At 39.4% G+C, this 19,769-nt stretch overlaps 1 protein-coding gene across 3 annotated transcripts in view; it reads right to left on the bottom strand.

Annotated features, from left to right (window-relative positions):
• Gosr1 (golgi SNAP receptor complex member 1) overlaps positions 1–19,769 on the bottom strand; it is a 45,332-nt gene that overhangs the window by 11,528 nt on the left and 14,035 nt on the right. For all 3 annotated transcript variants that reach the window (XM_029561433.1, XM_008828739.2, XM_008828740.2), the window contains exon 6: positions 18,695–18,769. In XM_029561433.1, coding sequence (XP_029417293.1) covers positions 18,695–18,769 — 75 coding nt within the window. The remainder of the gene's footprint in view (positions 1–18,694; positions 18,770–19,769) is intronic.

Raw genomic sequence — 19,769 nt, 5'->3', positions numbered from 1 at the left:
ATTTCCAAATACATCACACATAAATGTCCAGGATATTAATTCTAGCTTAATCATGCATGTAGAGTTACAATGTCTTACACAACCATTTCTCAATCCCCCATTCCATCATCATTAGCCTATACAGTAGCATAAATAGGGAAATGATTTTTACCTTCTCAAATGCCCAAATCATTTGGCTAAGATCAACTAAACAGAATAAACACCATTCATATATACTGGAAGGGTAGGCATAGTGAATTAAGTCAGTCTCAGAAAGGTAAGTAAGTATTCCACATTTTCCTCATTTGTGGGTCCCACACATTAGATATACACTACCATATATGGACCAATGGCATGAAAGTAGAAGCAAAACTATTTGGAGAACAAGGGGATAACAGGAGGAGGGGCAGTGGGGTATGGGAGGGAATATGCTCAAAATTCATTATGTATGTGCATGAGATGGACTTATGTGCCCTGTATAATACAAAAAATATTATCCAGGCATGATGGCACAGGCCTTTAATGCCATTTCATTCCTTTATTGAAAAACATTGTGGTTGCTTCCAATTTTTGGCAATCATGAAAAAAACTGCAATAAACATTCATGTCCAAGTTTTTGTATAGATGTAAATTTCCATGTAAATTTCCAACTCATTTAATACTCAGGCACATGACTATTGGAATACAGAAGATTAAATCCAGCTTAAGAAAAACGTCAAGTGGCTTCACAGTGTGTGTACCATTTCACATTCCCACCTCAATCAGAATTCTGGTTGGTCCATATTCTCACCAGCATTTGGTATTTTTTGGATTTTTGCCATCCTAACATGAAGAGTGCGATCTCATTTTTAATTTTCAATTCTTTAATGATATGATATTGAACATCTTTCATAGCTTTAATTTGCCACATATATTTTTGGCTGAGGTATGTCTGTTCAGATCTTTTGTCCATATCCGAACTGTTGAATATTCAGTATTCTTTGTATATTTTATTTATTAAGGCTGCAACAGGTAACACTGTCAACTTGATTGGATTGAGAAATGACTACATTAGAAAAGCACACCTCTAAGGGTGTCTGTGATAGTGTTTCCAGACACAATTAGGGCTCTGACCTAATGAACGGATTAGTCCCTTGATAAAACTCATACTATGACAGCATTGCTGGGAAGGAGAGATAGGACATGGGTCTAGAGGGAGGAGTAGTCACTGGCAGGGGGTATATCTTTGGGAGGCTATATTCTGTCCTGCCCTGCCCTTTCTTAGATTCCTTTTTCCGCTTCCTGGTAAATATGATGTGAAGTGCTCTGCCACACCCACCCTGCCACGACAGGCTGACACCTCTGAAATCAAGACCCAAAATAATCTTTTCCTCCCTTTAAGTTGTTTCTGTCAGGTGTTTGATCACAGTAATGATAAAGCCAACTCATATAAAAACCTTTATCAGATGTGGTTTTTTCTTTTTCTTTCTTTTCTTTTTGTCTTTTTGAAGCAGGGTTTCCCTGTAGCCCCAGTTGTCCTGGAACTCACTATGTAGACCAGGCTGGCCTTGAATTCACAGAGATCCACCTGCCTCTGCCTCCCAAGTGCTGGGACTACAGGGACGCGCCACCATGCCTGGCTAGATGTGTGTTTTGTAAACATTTTTTCTTGCCAATGGCTTATCTTCCATTTTCTTAACAGTGTCTTTGGTATGGTGCACATTTTTAATTTTAAGTCCTAATTATTATTTTAATAAAGTCCACCTTGACAAATTTTTTTCTTTCATGGTGTTTTTTTGGCATTAGATTTTAAAACTCACCGCCAAATCCAAAGTCACCTAGACTTCTTCATTATTAAACCTGGTTCTTTGGTTCCACAGATGCTTTGGTTTGGTATTTTACACTTAGGCTTGGTAAGATCAGTATCAACATTCAGCTTTCCACAGGTGGATGTCTGGTTGTTCTAGCATTACTTGCTGAAGAGGTTATTCTTTCCCCATTGAACTGATTTTATTCCTCTGTTAAAGATCAGTGGCTAGGGAGGTGTGGTGGTGTACCCCTTTAATCCTAGCACTTTGGAGGCAGAGGCAAGCAGATCTCTGTGAATTCAGTGCCAGCCTGGTCCAAGCAGTGAGTTCCAGGGCAATCAGGGATAGTGACTGGCCTGTTGCCCTGTCTCAAAACAAAACAAAAAAAATCAATTTTTATATTTGTGTAGATCCATTTCTGGGGTCTCTTTCTGCCCTACTGAGTTATTCTTTTACCACTATCTGCTTAAAAAAAATTAATAACAAAATTATGCCAGGCGTGGCAGAGCACGCCTTTAATCCCAGCACTCAGGAGGCAGAGACAGGTGGATCTCTATGAGTTCAAGGTCAGTCTGGTCTACACAGTAAGTTCCACGCCAGCTGGGGCTATAAGTAAACACTGTCTCAAAAAGAAAAAAAAAAAATATGTGTATGTGTCTGGGTACGTGTGCTGTATAAGGGTCTTGCCAGAGGTCCAAAAATGGCACTGGATCCCCTGGAACTGGAGTGAAAGGTGATTCTGAGCTGCCCAATGTGGGTGCTTAGGAACTGAACACAGGTCCTCTGGAAGAGCAGCAAGTGCTCTTAAGGGCTGAGCCATCTCTCCAGCCCTGTTACATGAATGGTTTATAAGGACAGGCGAGCTGGGAATGAAGCTCGGTGGGTAGAGTGCATAAGCTGGGTATGGTGGTATATGCTTGTAATACCAGCACTTAGAAGATAGAGGCAGAAGGATCGGAAATTCAAGGTCATCTTTCACCACAGAGGGAGTTAAAAGCCAACCTGGGTCACATGAGATCTTATTTTTTTTAAAAAAAAGAAAAGAAAGGTTGGATGTGATGCTGCAGACCTAAGGAGAAGCAGAGGCAAGAGAATTTCTGTGAATTCAAGGCTAGCATGGTCTGGTCTACATAGTGAGTTCCAGGTCAGCTACATAGTGAGATCCTGTCTCAAAAAAACAAAAGAAAAATAAATAAGGAAGGAAGGGAGGGAGGGAACTGCCAGGTTGTGCAACTTGTGCTCCAGACCAGCCTGACTAGTGCGTCTCTCAACGCTCATCAGAGAAAGGTTCTTTTTGTGGTAGAAAACATTATCACAAAGACCCACAACTGGTCAACATGCAGAGAGAACGAGACTGTGTTAAGAGACTGTGGAGTACTCAGCCCTAAATGGGGCATCTACAGCCCACCTTCCCCAAAGGTTCAGGGATCTTCTTGGAAGAGGGGGTGGAAAGACTGCAAGAGGCAGAGTGGTGGACAACAAGGAAACAGGGTTTTCCAAACAGCAGGCCAGTCATACATATGAACTCACAACAGTTGTGACAGTATGCACAAGACCCACTTGAGCTCAAGCCAGACAAATCTCAGCATAATGGTGGGCCAGGGGGACAGGAATCCCCAGCCCTAGCAAAGGAGCTGAAGGCATATGACAGCTGCTGGGTGAAGAAGAATCAGTTTTCCTTAAGGGTTTGGGCCCTGACAGATTGACCATACTCCAAGGGCTGGATCCACACTCGAGAGTATTCGGGCAACACAAATTGGACTTATGTGGTGGGGGAACACAAAATTGGGGGCTTAGGGAGGTAGGGTGGGATGAGTTGGGGGAAGTGAGACTGTGATCAAACTATATTGTATGAAACTCTCAAAGAATTTAATAAAAAAAAAATTTTAGCCGGGTGTGGTGGCACAAGCCTTTAATCCCAGCACTTGGGAGGCAGAGGCAGGCGGATCTCTGTGAGTTCAAGGCCAGCTGGGTCTACATAGTGAGTTCCAGGACAACTGGAGCTACAGGGAGACCCTGTCTCAAAAAGACCAAAAACAAAAAACAAAACAAAACCCCCCAAAAAACCCTAAAAAAACTCTTACATATTAGGTATAAGCTAATGACTAGAACTGCATATGATTTTTCTTCCACCCTAGAACCTGCATTATGGTCAAGGTTCAAGGACAGCACTTGGCTATTTGAACCCATCTTATGAACTTTTCATGTCAAAAAGCTCAAAAGAAATAATGAAAACAAAAGCAGCTTGAAAATGGTAAATGCCTATAGATATGCTGGCTCTAGATCGAGGCACTTTAATGCCTCATAGCTATTCTTTCTCTTTGGAATCTCACAAGTCTAACAACTTTTGTTTTGGTGGCACTACTGGGGTGGGAACCAAGGGGCCCTGCTCATGCTAGGCAAGCGCTCTACCACTAAAGCTACATCCCCAGTCCTCTAAAAACTTCTGAAGTATTTCTTTTCTTTCTTTTCTTTTTTTTTAAAAGTACATGTATGTGTGTTTATGCCACATGTGTGTGGGTGCCTGAGGAGATCAGAAGAGTGTTGGATTCCCTGGAGCTGGAGTTAAAGGTGCTATAAACTGACTGATATAAGTGCTAGGTACATAACTTGGGTCCTCTGAAAGAGCAACAAGCACTCTTAACCTTGGCTGAGCCATCTCTCCAACCCCTCACAACCCTTAACATAAAAATCTTGCATATTTCAAAGTCTACTTCAAAAGTCACATCCTTGTGAAACCCTTGGCCCACCTGTATATGCAGGTAGAACTCGTTGTTCTTTATACTATAATATGCCCTCATAATTCTGCTCTTCAATTCATTCATGAATGTAACACTGAACATGTCAGACCCTGTGCTATACATGAAGAAAAAGAAATTTGCAAAACTTACAAAGTTTTTTTTCATATATAATCTTATTTAACACTTTTCTCCTAGGAAATAGGAAATCACACTTATTTGTTTACAATTTCTCTAAGCAGAATGAGTTCCCAGGAGTAGAAACTGAGTTTGATGCATCTTTGATTCCCCAGAGTCTAGCAAAGTACCTAGCACACAGGAGCTATTCATTAAATGCTTGACAAATGAATGACTAAATGAATAACAGACACTTCTGCATTAATAAAATATCAAGCAAGATTAACACTGAATAATCCTTAACAAACGTTCAGAGAAGGACACACATTTTTTATCTGAGGAAATAAAATTATTCATTATGATACAGTATTAAGAAAGTTATACGCAAACTGAAGATAGATTTGATTTCACTACTGAACTAACAAGCTCCAAATAAAGAAAACAGAGCTGTGTATAAAAACACCTAACTACAAACCAGCTGTAATCCTAGCACTTGGGAGGTGGGAGCTGGAGTTCAAGGTCATCCTTGGCTATCCAGGTCATTCTGCCTTGCCACCTATTTCAATATTGTGTGTAGTTGGACCACTTGAGACCCCATGAATGGACTGACAGACATATAAGGAAATAAATGCTACTAGTTCTCGTAAGCTAAAATTTCAATTCTCTACTATACAAATGACCCCTGGTGTAGTTGAAGGATATATTTAAAGATTAATGCATATTTCAAGGCCTATGGCTACTATTAATACCTATAATTTTGTCCACATACTTCTTGCTGCTGTATGAACACTAGTGCAATATCATCATGCCCTCCTTGGCATAATAAACCGACACCTCTGAAATCATGAGCAAAAATAAAATTTTTACTCCATTTGTCTGGTGTTTGGTCATAGCAATGATAAAGCTAAATAATACAATACCTTTTTTATTAAATATGTGCTTTGTAAACATTTTCTGCAAAACCACAGGGTTTTCTCCTTGGAGTAAGGTTGCAGACAGACACATACACACACTGAAGAATACATAAGTATGTATATAAATTGTCTCACTGTAGCTACCATGTAAATAACAAGCAGCAAATATGAAGTTGGAAACAAGGCTGAAGTATAAAATCACTGTCCAGATGGATGAGTCTGACCCATAAGCCAGGCAAGTGACTTCCTTGACACCAGCTCCACAGCACACAGCATTCAAGTCTGTCTCAACAAGACTACACATCATGAACCAAATGAGTTTAGAGTTGAGAAACCAGTTGAGAAAGCTAATGTGAAATCCTTAAGTGCCAGGACTCTGTATCATACCCCTCGCAGGGGTCATACTTGACCATTATTTAAATGAAGTTATATGATCCTCCCTAAACCATCTACATATGACTACACAAAGAACTTTCAAAAAAAGGATGTATTTTGATTATTTTAAATTATGTATATGTGGGGGGGGGGAGGTGCACGTGAATGCAGGTACCCACTGAGGCCAGAGGCATCAAATCCCCTGGAGCTGGCATTATAGGTGGTTGTGAACTGCCTGATATGGGAGCTGGGAACTGAAAGCAGGTCCTCTGAAACAGCAATACACACTCTTAATCACTGAGCAATCTCTTCAGCCCCATAAGAATCTTTTGAGATGAAAACCATTGCTTACTGTTAGGGTCACCAAATTATGACAATTTTTTCAAATATGGTCATTGTCCATACAATTAGAATTCCATTTCATTAAGACAATCCTAACATTAAAAGTATTTTAATTATTTTAATTTGAAATTTTTTTGGATTTATTTACTTTTAATTAATATTTTATTTATTTATTTTATTTTATGTGTATGAGTGTATTGCCTGCCTGTGTGTATGTGTACCCTTGTCATGCAATGCCCATGGAGGTCCGAGGAAGGCCATCAGTTGCTGGTTGCTATGTGGATGCTGGGAATCAAACCCAGAAATTCTGTAAGAACAATCAGTGCTCTTAACTGCTGAGCTATCTCTCCAGGCCCAGATTTATTTATTTTTATTTTATGTGTATGAGTGTTTTACATGCATGTATGTAAGCACACCTGTGTGTACAATGCCCAAAGAGGCCAGGAGAGGGCGTTGGATTTCCTGGAACTGGAGTTATGAATGGCTGTTAGCCATCATGTGGGTGTTGGGAACAAACATAGGTCCTCTGCAAGAGCAGTCAGTACTCTTAACATATGAACCATCTCTGCAGCCCCCCAAAGTATTTCAATTTCTATAAAACAAACATAAACTGGGGACTGGGATGACTCAGTCAGTAAAGTGCTTGCTATGCAAACACGAGGACCTAAATTCAATCTCTAGCACCCATGTAAAAAGGCACGTGGGTGGTACATGCTTGTAATCTTAGTGCTGGGGACGCAGAGACAGGTAGATCCTTGGGGCTCATAGGACAGCCAGGTAAGCCTAATCAGAAAGCTTCAGGTTCTAGTGACAGACCTTGTCACAAAACACAAAATGGATTGCCCCTGAGGAAGAATACTCAAGGTTGACTTCTGGCCTCCACAAGTACATGCACACACTGCACGCATCTCCACATACACAAAAACATGTACATACACAAAATATAAGGTGACAGAGTAAATAAAAAGATCTGTAGTTGCAGTCCCTCCTTTAATATTTTTTCAAAAAATTTTATGTGTATGAGTGTATTGCCTGTGTGTATGTGAGTGCACCCGTGTCATGCAATGCCGCAGAAGTTAGAAGAGGGCTTTGGATTCCCCTGGAACTGGAGTTAAGGACAGTTCGTAGCTGCCATGTGGGTGCTGGGAATCGAACCCGGGTCCTCTGCAAGAGCAGTAAGTGCTCTTAACCGCTGAGCCATCTCTCCAGCCCCTAGTATTTATTTTTTTTAATCTTACAGCACGTACTGTCTTCTAGTTATGCAGGGGCTTACAAAGCCTTCCCACATGCAATAGCAACCCTGTGAAGTCCATGCCATCAGAACCATCTTGAGGAGCAGTACAGTACTGCAGAAACAACACAATCACACAACTTGGCCTCACATCTCAGCTCTTAGTAGCTGGGAGACTTCAGGGAAATCGGGCTAAACTTTCAAAACCAAAAGTGAAACCATTTTCCATGTTATAAAACTGTCCAAGGAGGGGGGGCTGGAGAGATGGTTCAGCAGTTAAGGACACTTGCTGTTGTTGCAGAGGACCCATAGGGCAGCTTTCAACCATCTATAACTCTGGTTCCAGGGGATCTGATGCTCTTTTTTGGCCTCTCATGCACTGCATGCATGTGGTACACTTACGTAAAAAACGAATCTTAATTCCATGTAGGGCTGGTGATAAAGCTCAGTTGGTAGAGTGCTTGCTTAGCATGCATGAAGCTCTGAGTTCAATTCCCAGCACCACATAAACTGGACATGGTGGCATGTGCCTATAACTTCAGCACTTTATGAAGTACAGGCAAGAGGACCAGAGTTCAAGGTCATCCTTGATTACATAGTTTGAGGCCAGCCTGGGCTATATAAGACCCTTTTTCAAAACAAATAAGCCTATCTAAAATATTTCTGCAAAGAACTTTGTACTATGCAAATGACATGGTTGGTAAATTTTAAGAATTCAAAACATCACCTGAGAACTTAAGAATTCTTTACTCATTCGTAGATACAAATAAATAATGCATGCATTCTCAGGTAATAATCACATCTGCTATGTGGTCCAGAAAATAACAGTTCTCAACTAAATACTGTAATCAATTTTGTTCAGCTTGCTTAATACAATGGTTCTATATCTGAAGTTACTTGAAATAAATGTTTCACATTTTTAGAGTGGTTAGTTTTGTTTTGCTTTAAAGTCAGGGTCTCATTGTGTAACCCTGGCTGGTCTGGAACTTACTATGCAGACCAGGCTGGCCTCAAACTCACTTGCCTCTGCCTCCTAAGTGCAAGGCTTAAAGGTGTGAGTCACCACACCTGGGTAAGTGCTTTTAATTTTACAAAATGATCTAGCTCTAATGCTATTCACTTATGTAACATGAGAAACATCAATCATTTCATTTTTAAAATGGAAACAACAACCCTAGAAACCAAGTTAGATGCTTTTCAAAGCAACTGGTCTTCAAGTCTCTGTAAAATCAGGCCATGGTAATTCCTTGTTACATTGAAAACAAAATTTTAAAGAAGGAATTGATAGAAAAGGCAGTGGGATGTGGGACAAACACTGAAATGTTGGGAAATGTGTGTTTAGTAAAAGCTATGCTATTAAATAGTTAAGAGACCTTGGCCTGGGGCTGGAGAGATGGCTCAGCGGTTAAGAACACTGACTGTTCTTGCAGAACCACTCATACACATAAGATAAAAATAATAATTTTTTTTAAAAAAGAGAGACCTTGGCCTACATCTTTGAATGTTTTCTCATCTGTAAATAAAAGAGATGCTTCCCAGAGATTTATAAAAGAATTTACATTTTCTCACTTTTTTTTGTGTATGGTGTATATGTCCACGTGTGCACAGGTACATGCATCAGAGGGGAGTGTCAGGTATCCTCATCACTGTCTGCCCTGTTCCTTTGATGTAGAGACTACCTGAACCTGGAGCTATTTTTCAGCTAAGGCTGATGGCCAGCAAGCCCCAGTGATCCTCTTGTCTCTGTGCCTCTACAGTGCTGCAGTTATAAGCACATGTGAGACCACGCCCAGCTTGAGGTGACAGGGTTTGAATTCTGGTCTTCATGATTGTACAGCAAGTGCTCCTAACCATTGAGCTACCACTCTAGCCCCAGAATTTAAATTTTCAAAAGGAATTTCATGAGGATTTAATTTTACAAAGCAAAAGATAATTGGCTACATGAATAATATTCCCTATAATCCTTAAAATTAGATTTCATATTTGCATGTGTCTATACCATATTTGGAGAATGAATGAAGGAATGAAACAGATTTTTACACTAGGGTATACATGTATATTCATATGTACACTAAAACAAAATTAACACCTCTGTTTACACCCACTGATTCATACAACAACTAGATAGTGTTAATGTCAGGGGTTGGATTAAAAAATGCTAATGAGTAGACAAAACTCTCCCTCATGAAGCTTATATTCAAGGAGAATCAGGCACAGAAAACATAGAAAGAACAAGTCATTACCGAATGTCGTAAATGCTTTGAGGGAAATAAAAGAATGCTTTGCTAAATAATAACAAGTGATGGGCTATTGAGATAAAGGGTCTCCTTGAGGAAGTGACAAGTGAGCACAGACTTCAAAGATGTCAATGAATAAGAAATGGGGGACAGAAAGAAAAAGCCTGCCAAGCAGGTAAAACAAAGCAAAAATCACAAAGAATGTGGAAAGGGAAAAGAGCTTGGTATCTGTGAAAGGAAACAGAGGCCCGTGTGACTGGCAGTAAGCTGTAAAGCAGAAAGTGGTGTGGACGAGCAATGGGAGGAAAGCAATGGAGTGAGACAGTTAGGGTGACCTGACACGGAGTGCCTACAGGCTCAGGAAAAGTTAATTCATTGTTGGGGGAATGAGGGAGGAAGGGGATATTAAAGTAAAAGCTCTTTCAATAAATATATCAGAAAAAAAAAAAAAAAACGATTATGCTTAACCATACTATTTCTATCTATGGTTTGGAGTCTAGTAGAAAACAGAAAATCCAAACAGGCTATTAGTTGGCTAAAAACTCCCTTAGAGCTCTGAGCATACTATTTCTCTTCTGACAACTTTCCATATTCTCTGGATACAAGAATGGATTTGTAACTTAGAGTAGTGATTTGAACTGATTACAGGAAGTCACCTACTGGCTCAGGTTAAGTCCAGACTTTCTGTCCTGTATCTAAGAGAAAACTTACACAATTTATAACTTAAAAATCTTGCCACATGTATAACTGTATTAATTCAATTGTGAACCTAAAAATTTAAAGCCACTTTTGAAAGAGGTGTTTCCTTGCTCTGGAATGTGTTACTGAATATGTTAAAGCTGTAATGAAATGGTTCTTCTAATCATGTGGTTATTAAATAAAAAAAATTTTTTAAAAATCTTGCCATAAAGAAAACTCTGAGCTAGGATGGATTCACTGGCAAAGTCTACATACATTTAAGCAAGAAATAATACTAAGCCTGCACAAACTTTTTCAGAAAATAGAAAAGGGACACTTCTCAAGTCACTGAATGGAGACAGCATATTGTAATCAAGTGGGATTCTAAGAATTCAAGAACGGTTTAAAGTTTGAAAATAATCAATGTAATTGTTGTATTATAGCAAAAAAAGATAAAAACAACTGTATTCCTCAATAGGTATGATAAATAGTGAAAAATTTAACATTCACAATAAACATTTTTAGCAAGACGACGCCTGGAGCAATCACCTCAACAGCAATAAATAAACCCACATAACACACCTAGATCTACATTTCTGAATAACATTCACCAATAATAAAATCAAGGCTACTTGGACAAGTGATTGACGGAAGGAAAGAAAACAGAGCATGAACCATGAATGTCTCATGCTGCCAGAAACCAAGGAAGTACTCAGAAAACAAAGCACGTTAAATGATGGAAACTCACCCAAATGAGCTCTCAGTGGCCAAATATGGAATAATGTGAACAACAAAATAACTACAGTGCTGTTATCTAAGTGTCTTCCTTATATCTGTTTATTAAAAAAAAATTAATTGCATTTTTAGTGTGTGTGTGTGTGTGTAGGTCGGAGGACAACTTGTAGGAGTTTGTTGTCTCTTTTTATCATGTGGGTTCTGGGGATTAAACTCGGGTTGTCAGGCATGGTGACAAGTGCCTTTACCTGCTGAGTCACCTTGCTGACCCTGTTCATTTTTGGGACAAAGTAATCAAGTAATGCAGGTTTCACTAGTAGTAAGACTTATGGACATATTATAAACCTTGATATGACACTCCAAGGAGATACTACCCTTGGGGTGGCTTTTTTCACCCCAAATTGCATAAGGCCACAACCACATCACTTTAAAGTATAAGTCAGCAGTTTCCTTTTTTTTTTTTTAAATATTTCATTATTTTTATTTTATATGTATGCGTGCACTGCCTGCATATAGGTTAAGTGCACCCGTGTCATGTAATGCCTGCGGAGGTCAGAAGAGGCTGTCAGATCCCCTAGAACTGGAGTTATGGACAGTTGTTAGTGGTCATGTGGGTGGTGGAATCTGAATCCGGGTCTTCTGCAAGAACATTCAGCGTTCTTAACTGCTGAGCCACCTCTCCAGCCCAAGTCAGCAGTTTTCTAAAATGTCCCTCAATTTGGGATTGTCTCATGTTTCCTCAGGAGAAATTAAAGTTGGGCGGTCTTGTCACAAGCACGAGGATTAAATGCAACATGGGATCCTGGCATGAGGACAAGGATCATTAGTGGGAGACCAATGAATAAAGCGCGTAGTTTAGTTAATATGCTGCCAATATTAATTTGCCGATAATTGTATTAGCATTTACAAGACCAACATTAGGAAATCTTTCCTTTCTTATTCAGTGACAGGGTTTTCTGTTGTTATTAGTTATCCTGTTTGAAATCATTTTAGACTTATAGAAAAATGGCAAAATACTGTATGCTTGTTCTCACGCGCTCGTCTAACTCTCTAGATGACTGTAACTGTGTGCTGCATGCTTCTTTAACTGGCTGCTTAACTTTTCAGCATTTCCTTTTTTAATATTTTTGTTTTAGTATTTTATTATTTTATGTATATGAATGTACTGCCTGCATGTATGTAAAGTGCACCTGTGTTATGCCATGCCCACAGAGGTCAGAAGAGGGTGTTGGATCCCCTGGAACTTGAGTTACAGATGGTTATTAGCTGCCATGTGGGTACTGGGAACTGAACCTAGGTCCTCTGCTCTTAACCACTGTGTCATCTCTCCAGTCCCCAGGATTTCCTTTTCTAAAAAAAAAAACAGCTGCGTGTGGTGGCGCATGCCTTTAATCCCAGCACTTGGGAGGCAGAGGCAGACGAATCTCTGTGAGTTCAAGGCCAGCCTGGTCTACGTAGTGAGTTCCAGGACAGCTGGGGCTACAGGGAGACCCTGTCTCAAAATGACCAAAAAACCCAAAAAATCAAAAAACAAAAGCCTTTCTGAAAATTCACCTCTCTTCTTGACACTGTAAGTGGGGAGGGATGCTGGGAGATGACTTGGAAAATGAAGTGCTTGCCATACAAAAGCATGAGGACCTGAATTTGGATCCCCAGTCACATAATGTTAGGTAAAGGTTCAAGTGCCTGTAATTCCAACCTGGAAGGGGGGGAAGGGGGAACACAGGTGGATCTTGGAAGCTCACTGGCCAGTCTGCCTAGCCAAATCAATGACATTAGGCTCAATGAGAAACTGTCTCAAAACTAGAAGTGAAGAGTGATGGAGGAAGGACATTGTATAACAACCTTGGCCCTCCACATGCATGCACACATGTGCACACACCACACACACACACAATGCTAGGGGTGTAGCTAAGTGGTAGAATGCGTGTCCAATGTGCCCATGGGCCTCTGTTCCATCCCTAGCAAAGGGAAAAGAAAAATCAAAGCAGCAGTGTTCCCAAGGATATCAGAGAATGCTTGTGTGCATGCTCATGGGGAAATCTGACAATACAACATCAAAATATTTTTAAATGACTATATTCTTCTTTGCTGTTCTTTGTGTATTGTATGTGTGGTGCTATGAATGAACTCAGAGCCTCATGCATGCTAGGAAAGCATTCTACCACTGAGCTACACCTCTGGCTCCAAAACGAATATGTTTTTTAATTTTATGAGTCTAATTTTAGGAATTTATAAATAAGAAACAATTATAGATAGATGCAAAGACTTCACTGTATAGAATAGTAAAAATTAAAAATAACCTAAAAGGCCAACATTAGGAAAATGGTTACATGAATTATAGTTTATCTGTATTATGGAATACATAAACTATATGCTTTTAAAAACAAAAAAATTGTTAGCCGGCCATGGTGGTGCACGCCTTTGGTCCCAGTACTCGGGAGGCAGAGGCAGGCGGATCTCTGTGAGTTCGAGGCCAGCCTGATCTCCATAGTGAATCCAGGCCAGCTGGGGCTACAGGGAGACCCTGTCTCAAAAAGACCAAAAAAAAAAAAAAAAAGTCAAATAACATGAAAAAGGCCCATAATCTACTGATAAGCTAAAAAGAGTTACAGAATCTGTACTAGAGATACAATTTTCTTTTCACATTTTGAACTAGACATGCTATTTATTTATTCTTGGGGTTTTGAGACAGCATCTTGTCATTCATTCATTCTTGAGGTTTTGTCTTTTTGAGACAGAGTCTCCCTGTAGCCACAATTGGCCTGGAACTATGTAGGCCAGGCTGGCCTTGAACTCACAGAGATCCACCTGCCTCTGCCTCCTGAGTGCTGGGATTAAAGGCGTGCGCCACCACACCTTCATTCTTGAGTTTTGAGACAGAACCTTGTATAGAGCCAGGTTGATTTTGAATTTGAGATCCTCCTCCCTCAGTACTCAAAGTGCAAGAATTACAGGTGTGTGCTAGCATGCCCACGATTTTAAAATTGTGCTTCATGCTTTTAAAAATGAGTATCATAGAGCCAGGGATGCAGTTCAGCTGGTAAGTGTTTGCCTATTATGAATGAAGCCCTGGGTTTGATCCCAGCACCCTTAAACTGGGCATGGTGGTGCATACTTGTTATCTCAAAACTCAGAAGGTGGAGGCAGGAGGATCAGAAGTTCAAAGTCATCTTTGGCTGTACAAAGTGACTATGAGGCCAGCCTGGGCTATATGGCCTGTCTAAAAAAAATTTTTTTTATCAATTTTTCCTAAAGAACACCTAAGTAAATGAAACACTACACTGAAAACCACAGAACACTTTTCATATTATTTTGTAAACAATATTAGCTCATAATTTTATATCTTATTAGCTAGCAAATATTTATTTCATTATATTGATTAAAAATCTGACTTTTAAAAGAAATATTTGGGAGTTGGGCGTGGTGGTGCACGCCTGTAGTCCCAGCACTTAGGAAGCAGAGGCAGGCGAATCTCTGTGAGTTCAAGGCCAGCCTGGTCTACATAGTGAGTTCCAGGATAGCTGGGACTACAGGGAGACCCTGCTTCAAAAAGACAAAAAATAAAATAAAATAAAATAAATAAAAGAAATAGTTGGATTCTGTGTTCTAATATTGAGAATGATGACTGAGCACTTGTTTTTAGGTCAACAATTCTTCTAACTTATTACAAGATCCTGTTCCATTCAGCTTCATCTTGCCTCAGTCTCTCTTTTTCTAAAGAATGTAGAAAGAAATGTATATAACACAAAGTATTTTGAATAAAAATGGAAAGATACCTTCTAATTTCTATCTTTTCATCATTTTTCACAAGCCTAAACAAATTAGGTAAGATGTATATACTTGAACTGCTTCACATTTTTTTCTGTAAACTGAAAAATATCAAAATCCTAAAAGATTCATTTTGAATAATCAAAATAAATGCAAACTTTTATGAAAACTCTTTTTTAAGATTTATTAATTTTTAGTTTGTGTGTATGAGTGTTTTGCCTACATGTACACATGTGTACTATATATATGCCTGGTGCCTATGGAGGTCTGAAGAGAGTGTCAGATCCCCAGAACTTGAGTTAAAGATGGTTGTTAGCTTCCATGTGGGTGCTGGGAACCAAACCAGGGTTCTTTGCAAGAATAGCCAGTGCTCTTAACTGCTGAGCCATCTTTCTAGCCTCCTGAAAAATTCTTATAAAATATATGCATACGCTGGATGTGTTGGCACACTCCTTTAATCCCAGCACTTAGGAGGCAGAGGCAGGTGGATCTCTGTGAGTTCAAGGCCAACCTGGTCTACATAGTGAGTTCCAGGACAGCTGGGGCTACAGGGAGACCCTGTCTCAAAAAGACAAAAAAAAAAAAAAAAAAAAAAAAAAAAAAAAAGCATACTATGTTTTTAGTTAATGAAATAAAGGGTATTAATGTGAATGATTATTTTGGTATACTCTTTTCAACATCAAACAATTTTTAAAAACTTTTATATTTTATTTACTTATTTTGTCTGTACCTGTTTGTATGTGTGTAGGCCCATGAATGCCATAGTGTTTACATGGAAGTCAGAGGCAACTTGTAGAAGTTGGTTCTCTCCTTCTACCATGTAGGACCTAGGAACTCAACTCAGGTCATTAGGCTTGGCAGCAAGTACTTTAATCAGCTGAGTCATCTTGTCAGGCCTCAAGTAATATTTTTAATCTTGTGTGTGTGTGTGTGTGTGTGTGTGTGTGTGTGTGTGTGTGTGAGTGCGGGCATGTGTATGCACTGGAGGTCAGAGGACAACCTCAGGCTTTGGTCCTTACCACCCACCTTGTTTGAAACAGGGTATCTTGTTTGCCACTACATAAGCCAGGCTAGCTGGCCCATGAGCTTCTGCTGAGTCTTTGTCTCCTCCTCCCATCTCACCATAGGGGTGTTGGGATTATAAGTGCAGGCTATTATACCTGGTTTTATATAGCGTTGGGAGAATCTGAGTTAGGTCCTCATGTTTGTGCAGCAAGCGCTTTACCTACTGAGCCATCTCCCCAATTCAAATCATTCTTTTAAAAGTAAACTACTAAATTACTAACTTTTAATTTTTTTTGAGGCAATAAATGTAGAAACACTACTGCAATCTAAACCTTACTTTGTATTAACTGAATGTATTACCTCTTTAGCTCTCTGCACTTCAGGAATATATTAATATAGTTTTGGAAACAATGTAAAATTCTTTCATGGTGGCCTTTACCCAATATAAAAACAACTATGAAAGCTATAAAGGACTGCAACTAAACATACTCTAAAAGAGACTAGCCTACTGTGCCAACCAGAAATATTCAAGAAGTTAAAAAGAACAACTTGGGCCCATGAGATAGTTCAGCGGTAAAGGCCTGAGTTCAATTGCTGGCATCCACATGGTGCAAGGAGAGAACAGATTCTCAAAACGTGTCCTCTGACTTCCACACGTGTGTTGTGGAATACACCCCCAAAGCTCCAAATAAAATTTTTTTGTTGTTTTTAAATATTTTATTTATTATTTTATGTGTATGAGTATATTGCCTGCTTGTATGTGAGTGTGCCCGTGTCGTGCCTCGGGGGTCAGAAGAGGGCTTTGGATTCCCCTGGAACTGGAGTTAAGGATGGTTCGTAGCCACCATGTGAGTGTTGGGAATTGAACCTGGGTCCCCGTCAAGGCCAGTCATGGCTTTTACCTGCTGGCCCATCTCCCCAGGCCCAAAATAAATTTTTTTTTTTTTTTTGGTCTTTTTGAGACAGGGTCTACCTGTAGCCCCAGCTGTCCTGGATTCACCATGGAGACCAGGCTGGCCTTGAACTCACAGAGATTTGCCTGCCTCTGCCTCCCGAGTGCTGGGATTAAAGGCGTGCGCCACCACACTCGGCCAATAAATTATTTTTTTAAGGGAATCTTTTTAATGTTTTATTTATTAATTTTGTTTTCTGTACATGAGTTTATTGCCTGTATGTGTATAAGTTGATCTGTGTCCTGTCCTGCATTGCCTGCGGAGGTCAGAAGAGGACATCAGATCCCCTGGAACTGGAGTTAAGGATGGCTGTTAGCTGCCATGTGGGTGCTCGGAATTGAACCTGGGTCCTCTGCAAGTGCAGTCACTGCACTTAACTGTTGAGCCATCGCGTCAGCCCTGCACAAAATAAATTTTAAAAATGTAAAATAAAATTAAGGGGCTGAAGAGATGGCTCAAGGGTTAAAGTATGTGCCATGCAAGAATGAGGACCAGTGTTCAGATCCCCAGAACCCACATAAAATGCCTGCAACTCCACTGTCAGAAGAGACAGAGGACAGAGGATCCCCAGAGCACGTTGGCCAGAGACCAACCTACTGACCAGCTCTCAGGCTGACTGCAAGAACCTGCCTTGATGAATACGGTGGAAGAGTCATCAATGATGATTCCTGACATCAACCTCGGGTTTCCACATGCTATGTATACATGATCACAAACACTCAAATGTGTGCCCACGCACATGCAAACATGCATACATGTGAAAATGGAAAAACAAAATTTAAAAAACTCTAATAACCAACACTAGAAGAATCCTGTCTCCTAAAAAGATTTTAATTGGCTAACTGGGTAGTTCAAAGTAGAACAGCTGCCTAGCATTACTGATCCCCCACATCATACACAAGACTTTGATACTGTGAATATGTGTTAAGACACAGTCTTACTATGTTGCCCAGGCTGGTCTTGAACCTATGGTCCAAGGCAACCATCTTGACTCAATTTCCCAAGCAACTGGGATTACAGGCCTGCACCACCACACTCCACCCTTTGTGTTTTGATTTCAACAGTTTCTATCTGAAGTGGTGATCTTTAAAGGCAAATGAATTCAACAGTACCTTAAGCTCATCTGACATGACATTTCATTTAGGACATTCAGTAGCAAATATCAACCTATCCTAACATTAACTATTATGGATCCAAGGGCCTATAAACTGAGTTCAGAGATAATGATTCTGAATCTTAAGTTCCACAAAATATAAACAAAAAAAATTTTTTTTGGAGAGGAATAGAATATGGTGACTTATTTTAAAATACATATATACTTCATTTTCTAGAAAAGAAGAGGTTTTTTTTGTTTTTTTTTCCCCCCCTTGGTCTTTTTAGACAAGATCTCCCTGGAGCTCACTATGTAGACTGGGTTGGCCTTGAACTCATCCGCTTGCCTCTGCCTCCTGAGTGCCGGGATTAAAGGCATGCACCACCACGCCTGGCTTTTTTTTTTTTTTTTTTTGTATTTGATATATAGCCTAATTATCCTTCACAAAGTTTCTTCAATATATAAATGGTAATAGACCATTCAAACATAAATTATCAGAATTATTTCTATTCATCTTATTAGTACCTTGTAGTATAAAAAATTAAAGCAATTGACTAAAGAGAAGAATACATCAGAGCAATACAAAATATACTACGGGAAATAAGTAAAATAACAGCATAGTATTTTTCCTAATTATAGTTGGAAGAACTGTAATTCCGTTTCTATTGAGTAGTGTCACTAAATATTTGTCATACAAGTTAAATGAATTAACAGACCTAAGAAGCCAGACAGTACTTACTTTCGAAGGTGGTCATGTTCTTTCAAAAACAGTTCAGTTCTCCTGTTATTTACTCCAGATCCACTTTTATATGACCTAAAACAAAGTAAAGAAAATTTAAGAACATTTTTGGAAGATACTGCAACCTGAAATTAAGTGGCTGACCTTAGAGATCAAAAGAGAACAGACTGTGTCTCCATAGTTTAAAGTAAAGAAAATGTATACTGCTTTTCATCCCTCTAAAAATACTGACATAAATAGATATAAACTATGAATGCTCCTCTAACTTAGATTTAGTTTTCTGTTTTCACCAAGTCCACCCAACATTCTTAACAAAGAATCTTACTTTTCCTTTGTGTATTATCTTTCCTATCTTCATTTTTTACAACAGAAGTGACACATTGGAATAACTAGCACACAGAGTAAGAAAGCTTCTGAAGCAATGTTTTCCTTCATATAAATACAAGCCACTCAGTGCCAGAGCTCAAGGAACCTTGAAAATGAAGTGTTCAATATACTGCCAAACTCAGCACACTTTAGGATTTCTATGTTAATGTCCAGCACATGAAAATTTACCAAAAATGCCTTTTATTTCTACCAACATTCTCATTTTTTTTCTTTCCACTAAGTCATAAGTATCAAGAACAAGTATTTAAAAATCCAAGAACTGCACAAATACCTACTAAGAGAAAAGAGAGTCATGTTATAAAATCTGAAGTCCTGGCAGAGAGGCAGCACTACCAGGCAAGGCCTGGAAAAAACAGCAGGAAAAGCAGAGTGACAGAACCAAGAACACTGGACTTGAAGACTGATGACATGTACTTGAGTCTATGCTCCATCCCTGACCCTGACCTTAAACAAGTCTCTTATTACCTATCTTTTATAAAATGAGACTAATGGAATCTACCTTTTTCAAAATAATATTATGAAACCAAAAAGAGGGAATGCATGGAAAAAGACTGTGTAAAATGCAAAAACAAAACCACTATCCCCTGAAGGGGTACTCTAATTGCCTCATCCTGTGTCCCTGTTCAACATGGAAGAAGCCAGAGTGGTCTGCGTCCCTATTCCCTATTGGCAATTTGGGTAACCTCTT

The sequence above is a fragment of the Nannospalax galili genome, unplaced genomic scaffold (genome assembly GCF_000622305.1).
Source record: "Nannospalax galili isolate Female #2095 unplaced genomic scaffold, S.galili_v1.0 scaffold212, whole genome shotgun sequence".
NCBI classification, from domain to species: domain Eukaryota; kingdom Metazoa; phylum Chordata; class Mammalia; order Rodentia; family Spalacidae; genus Nannospalax; species Nannospalax galili.
Note: the sequence above shows the minus strand (reverse complement) of the source record. Positions and strands in the feature narration are given on the sequence as shown.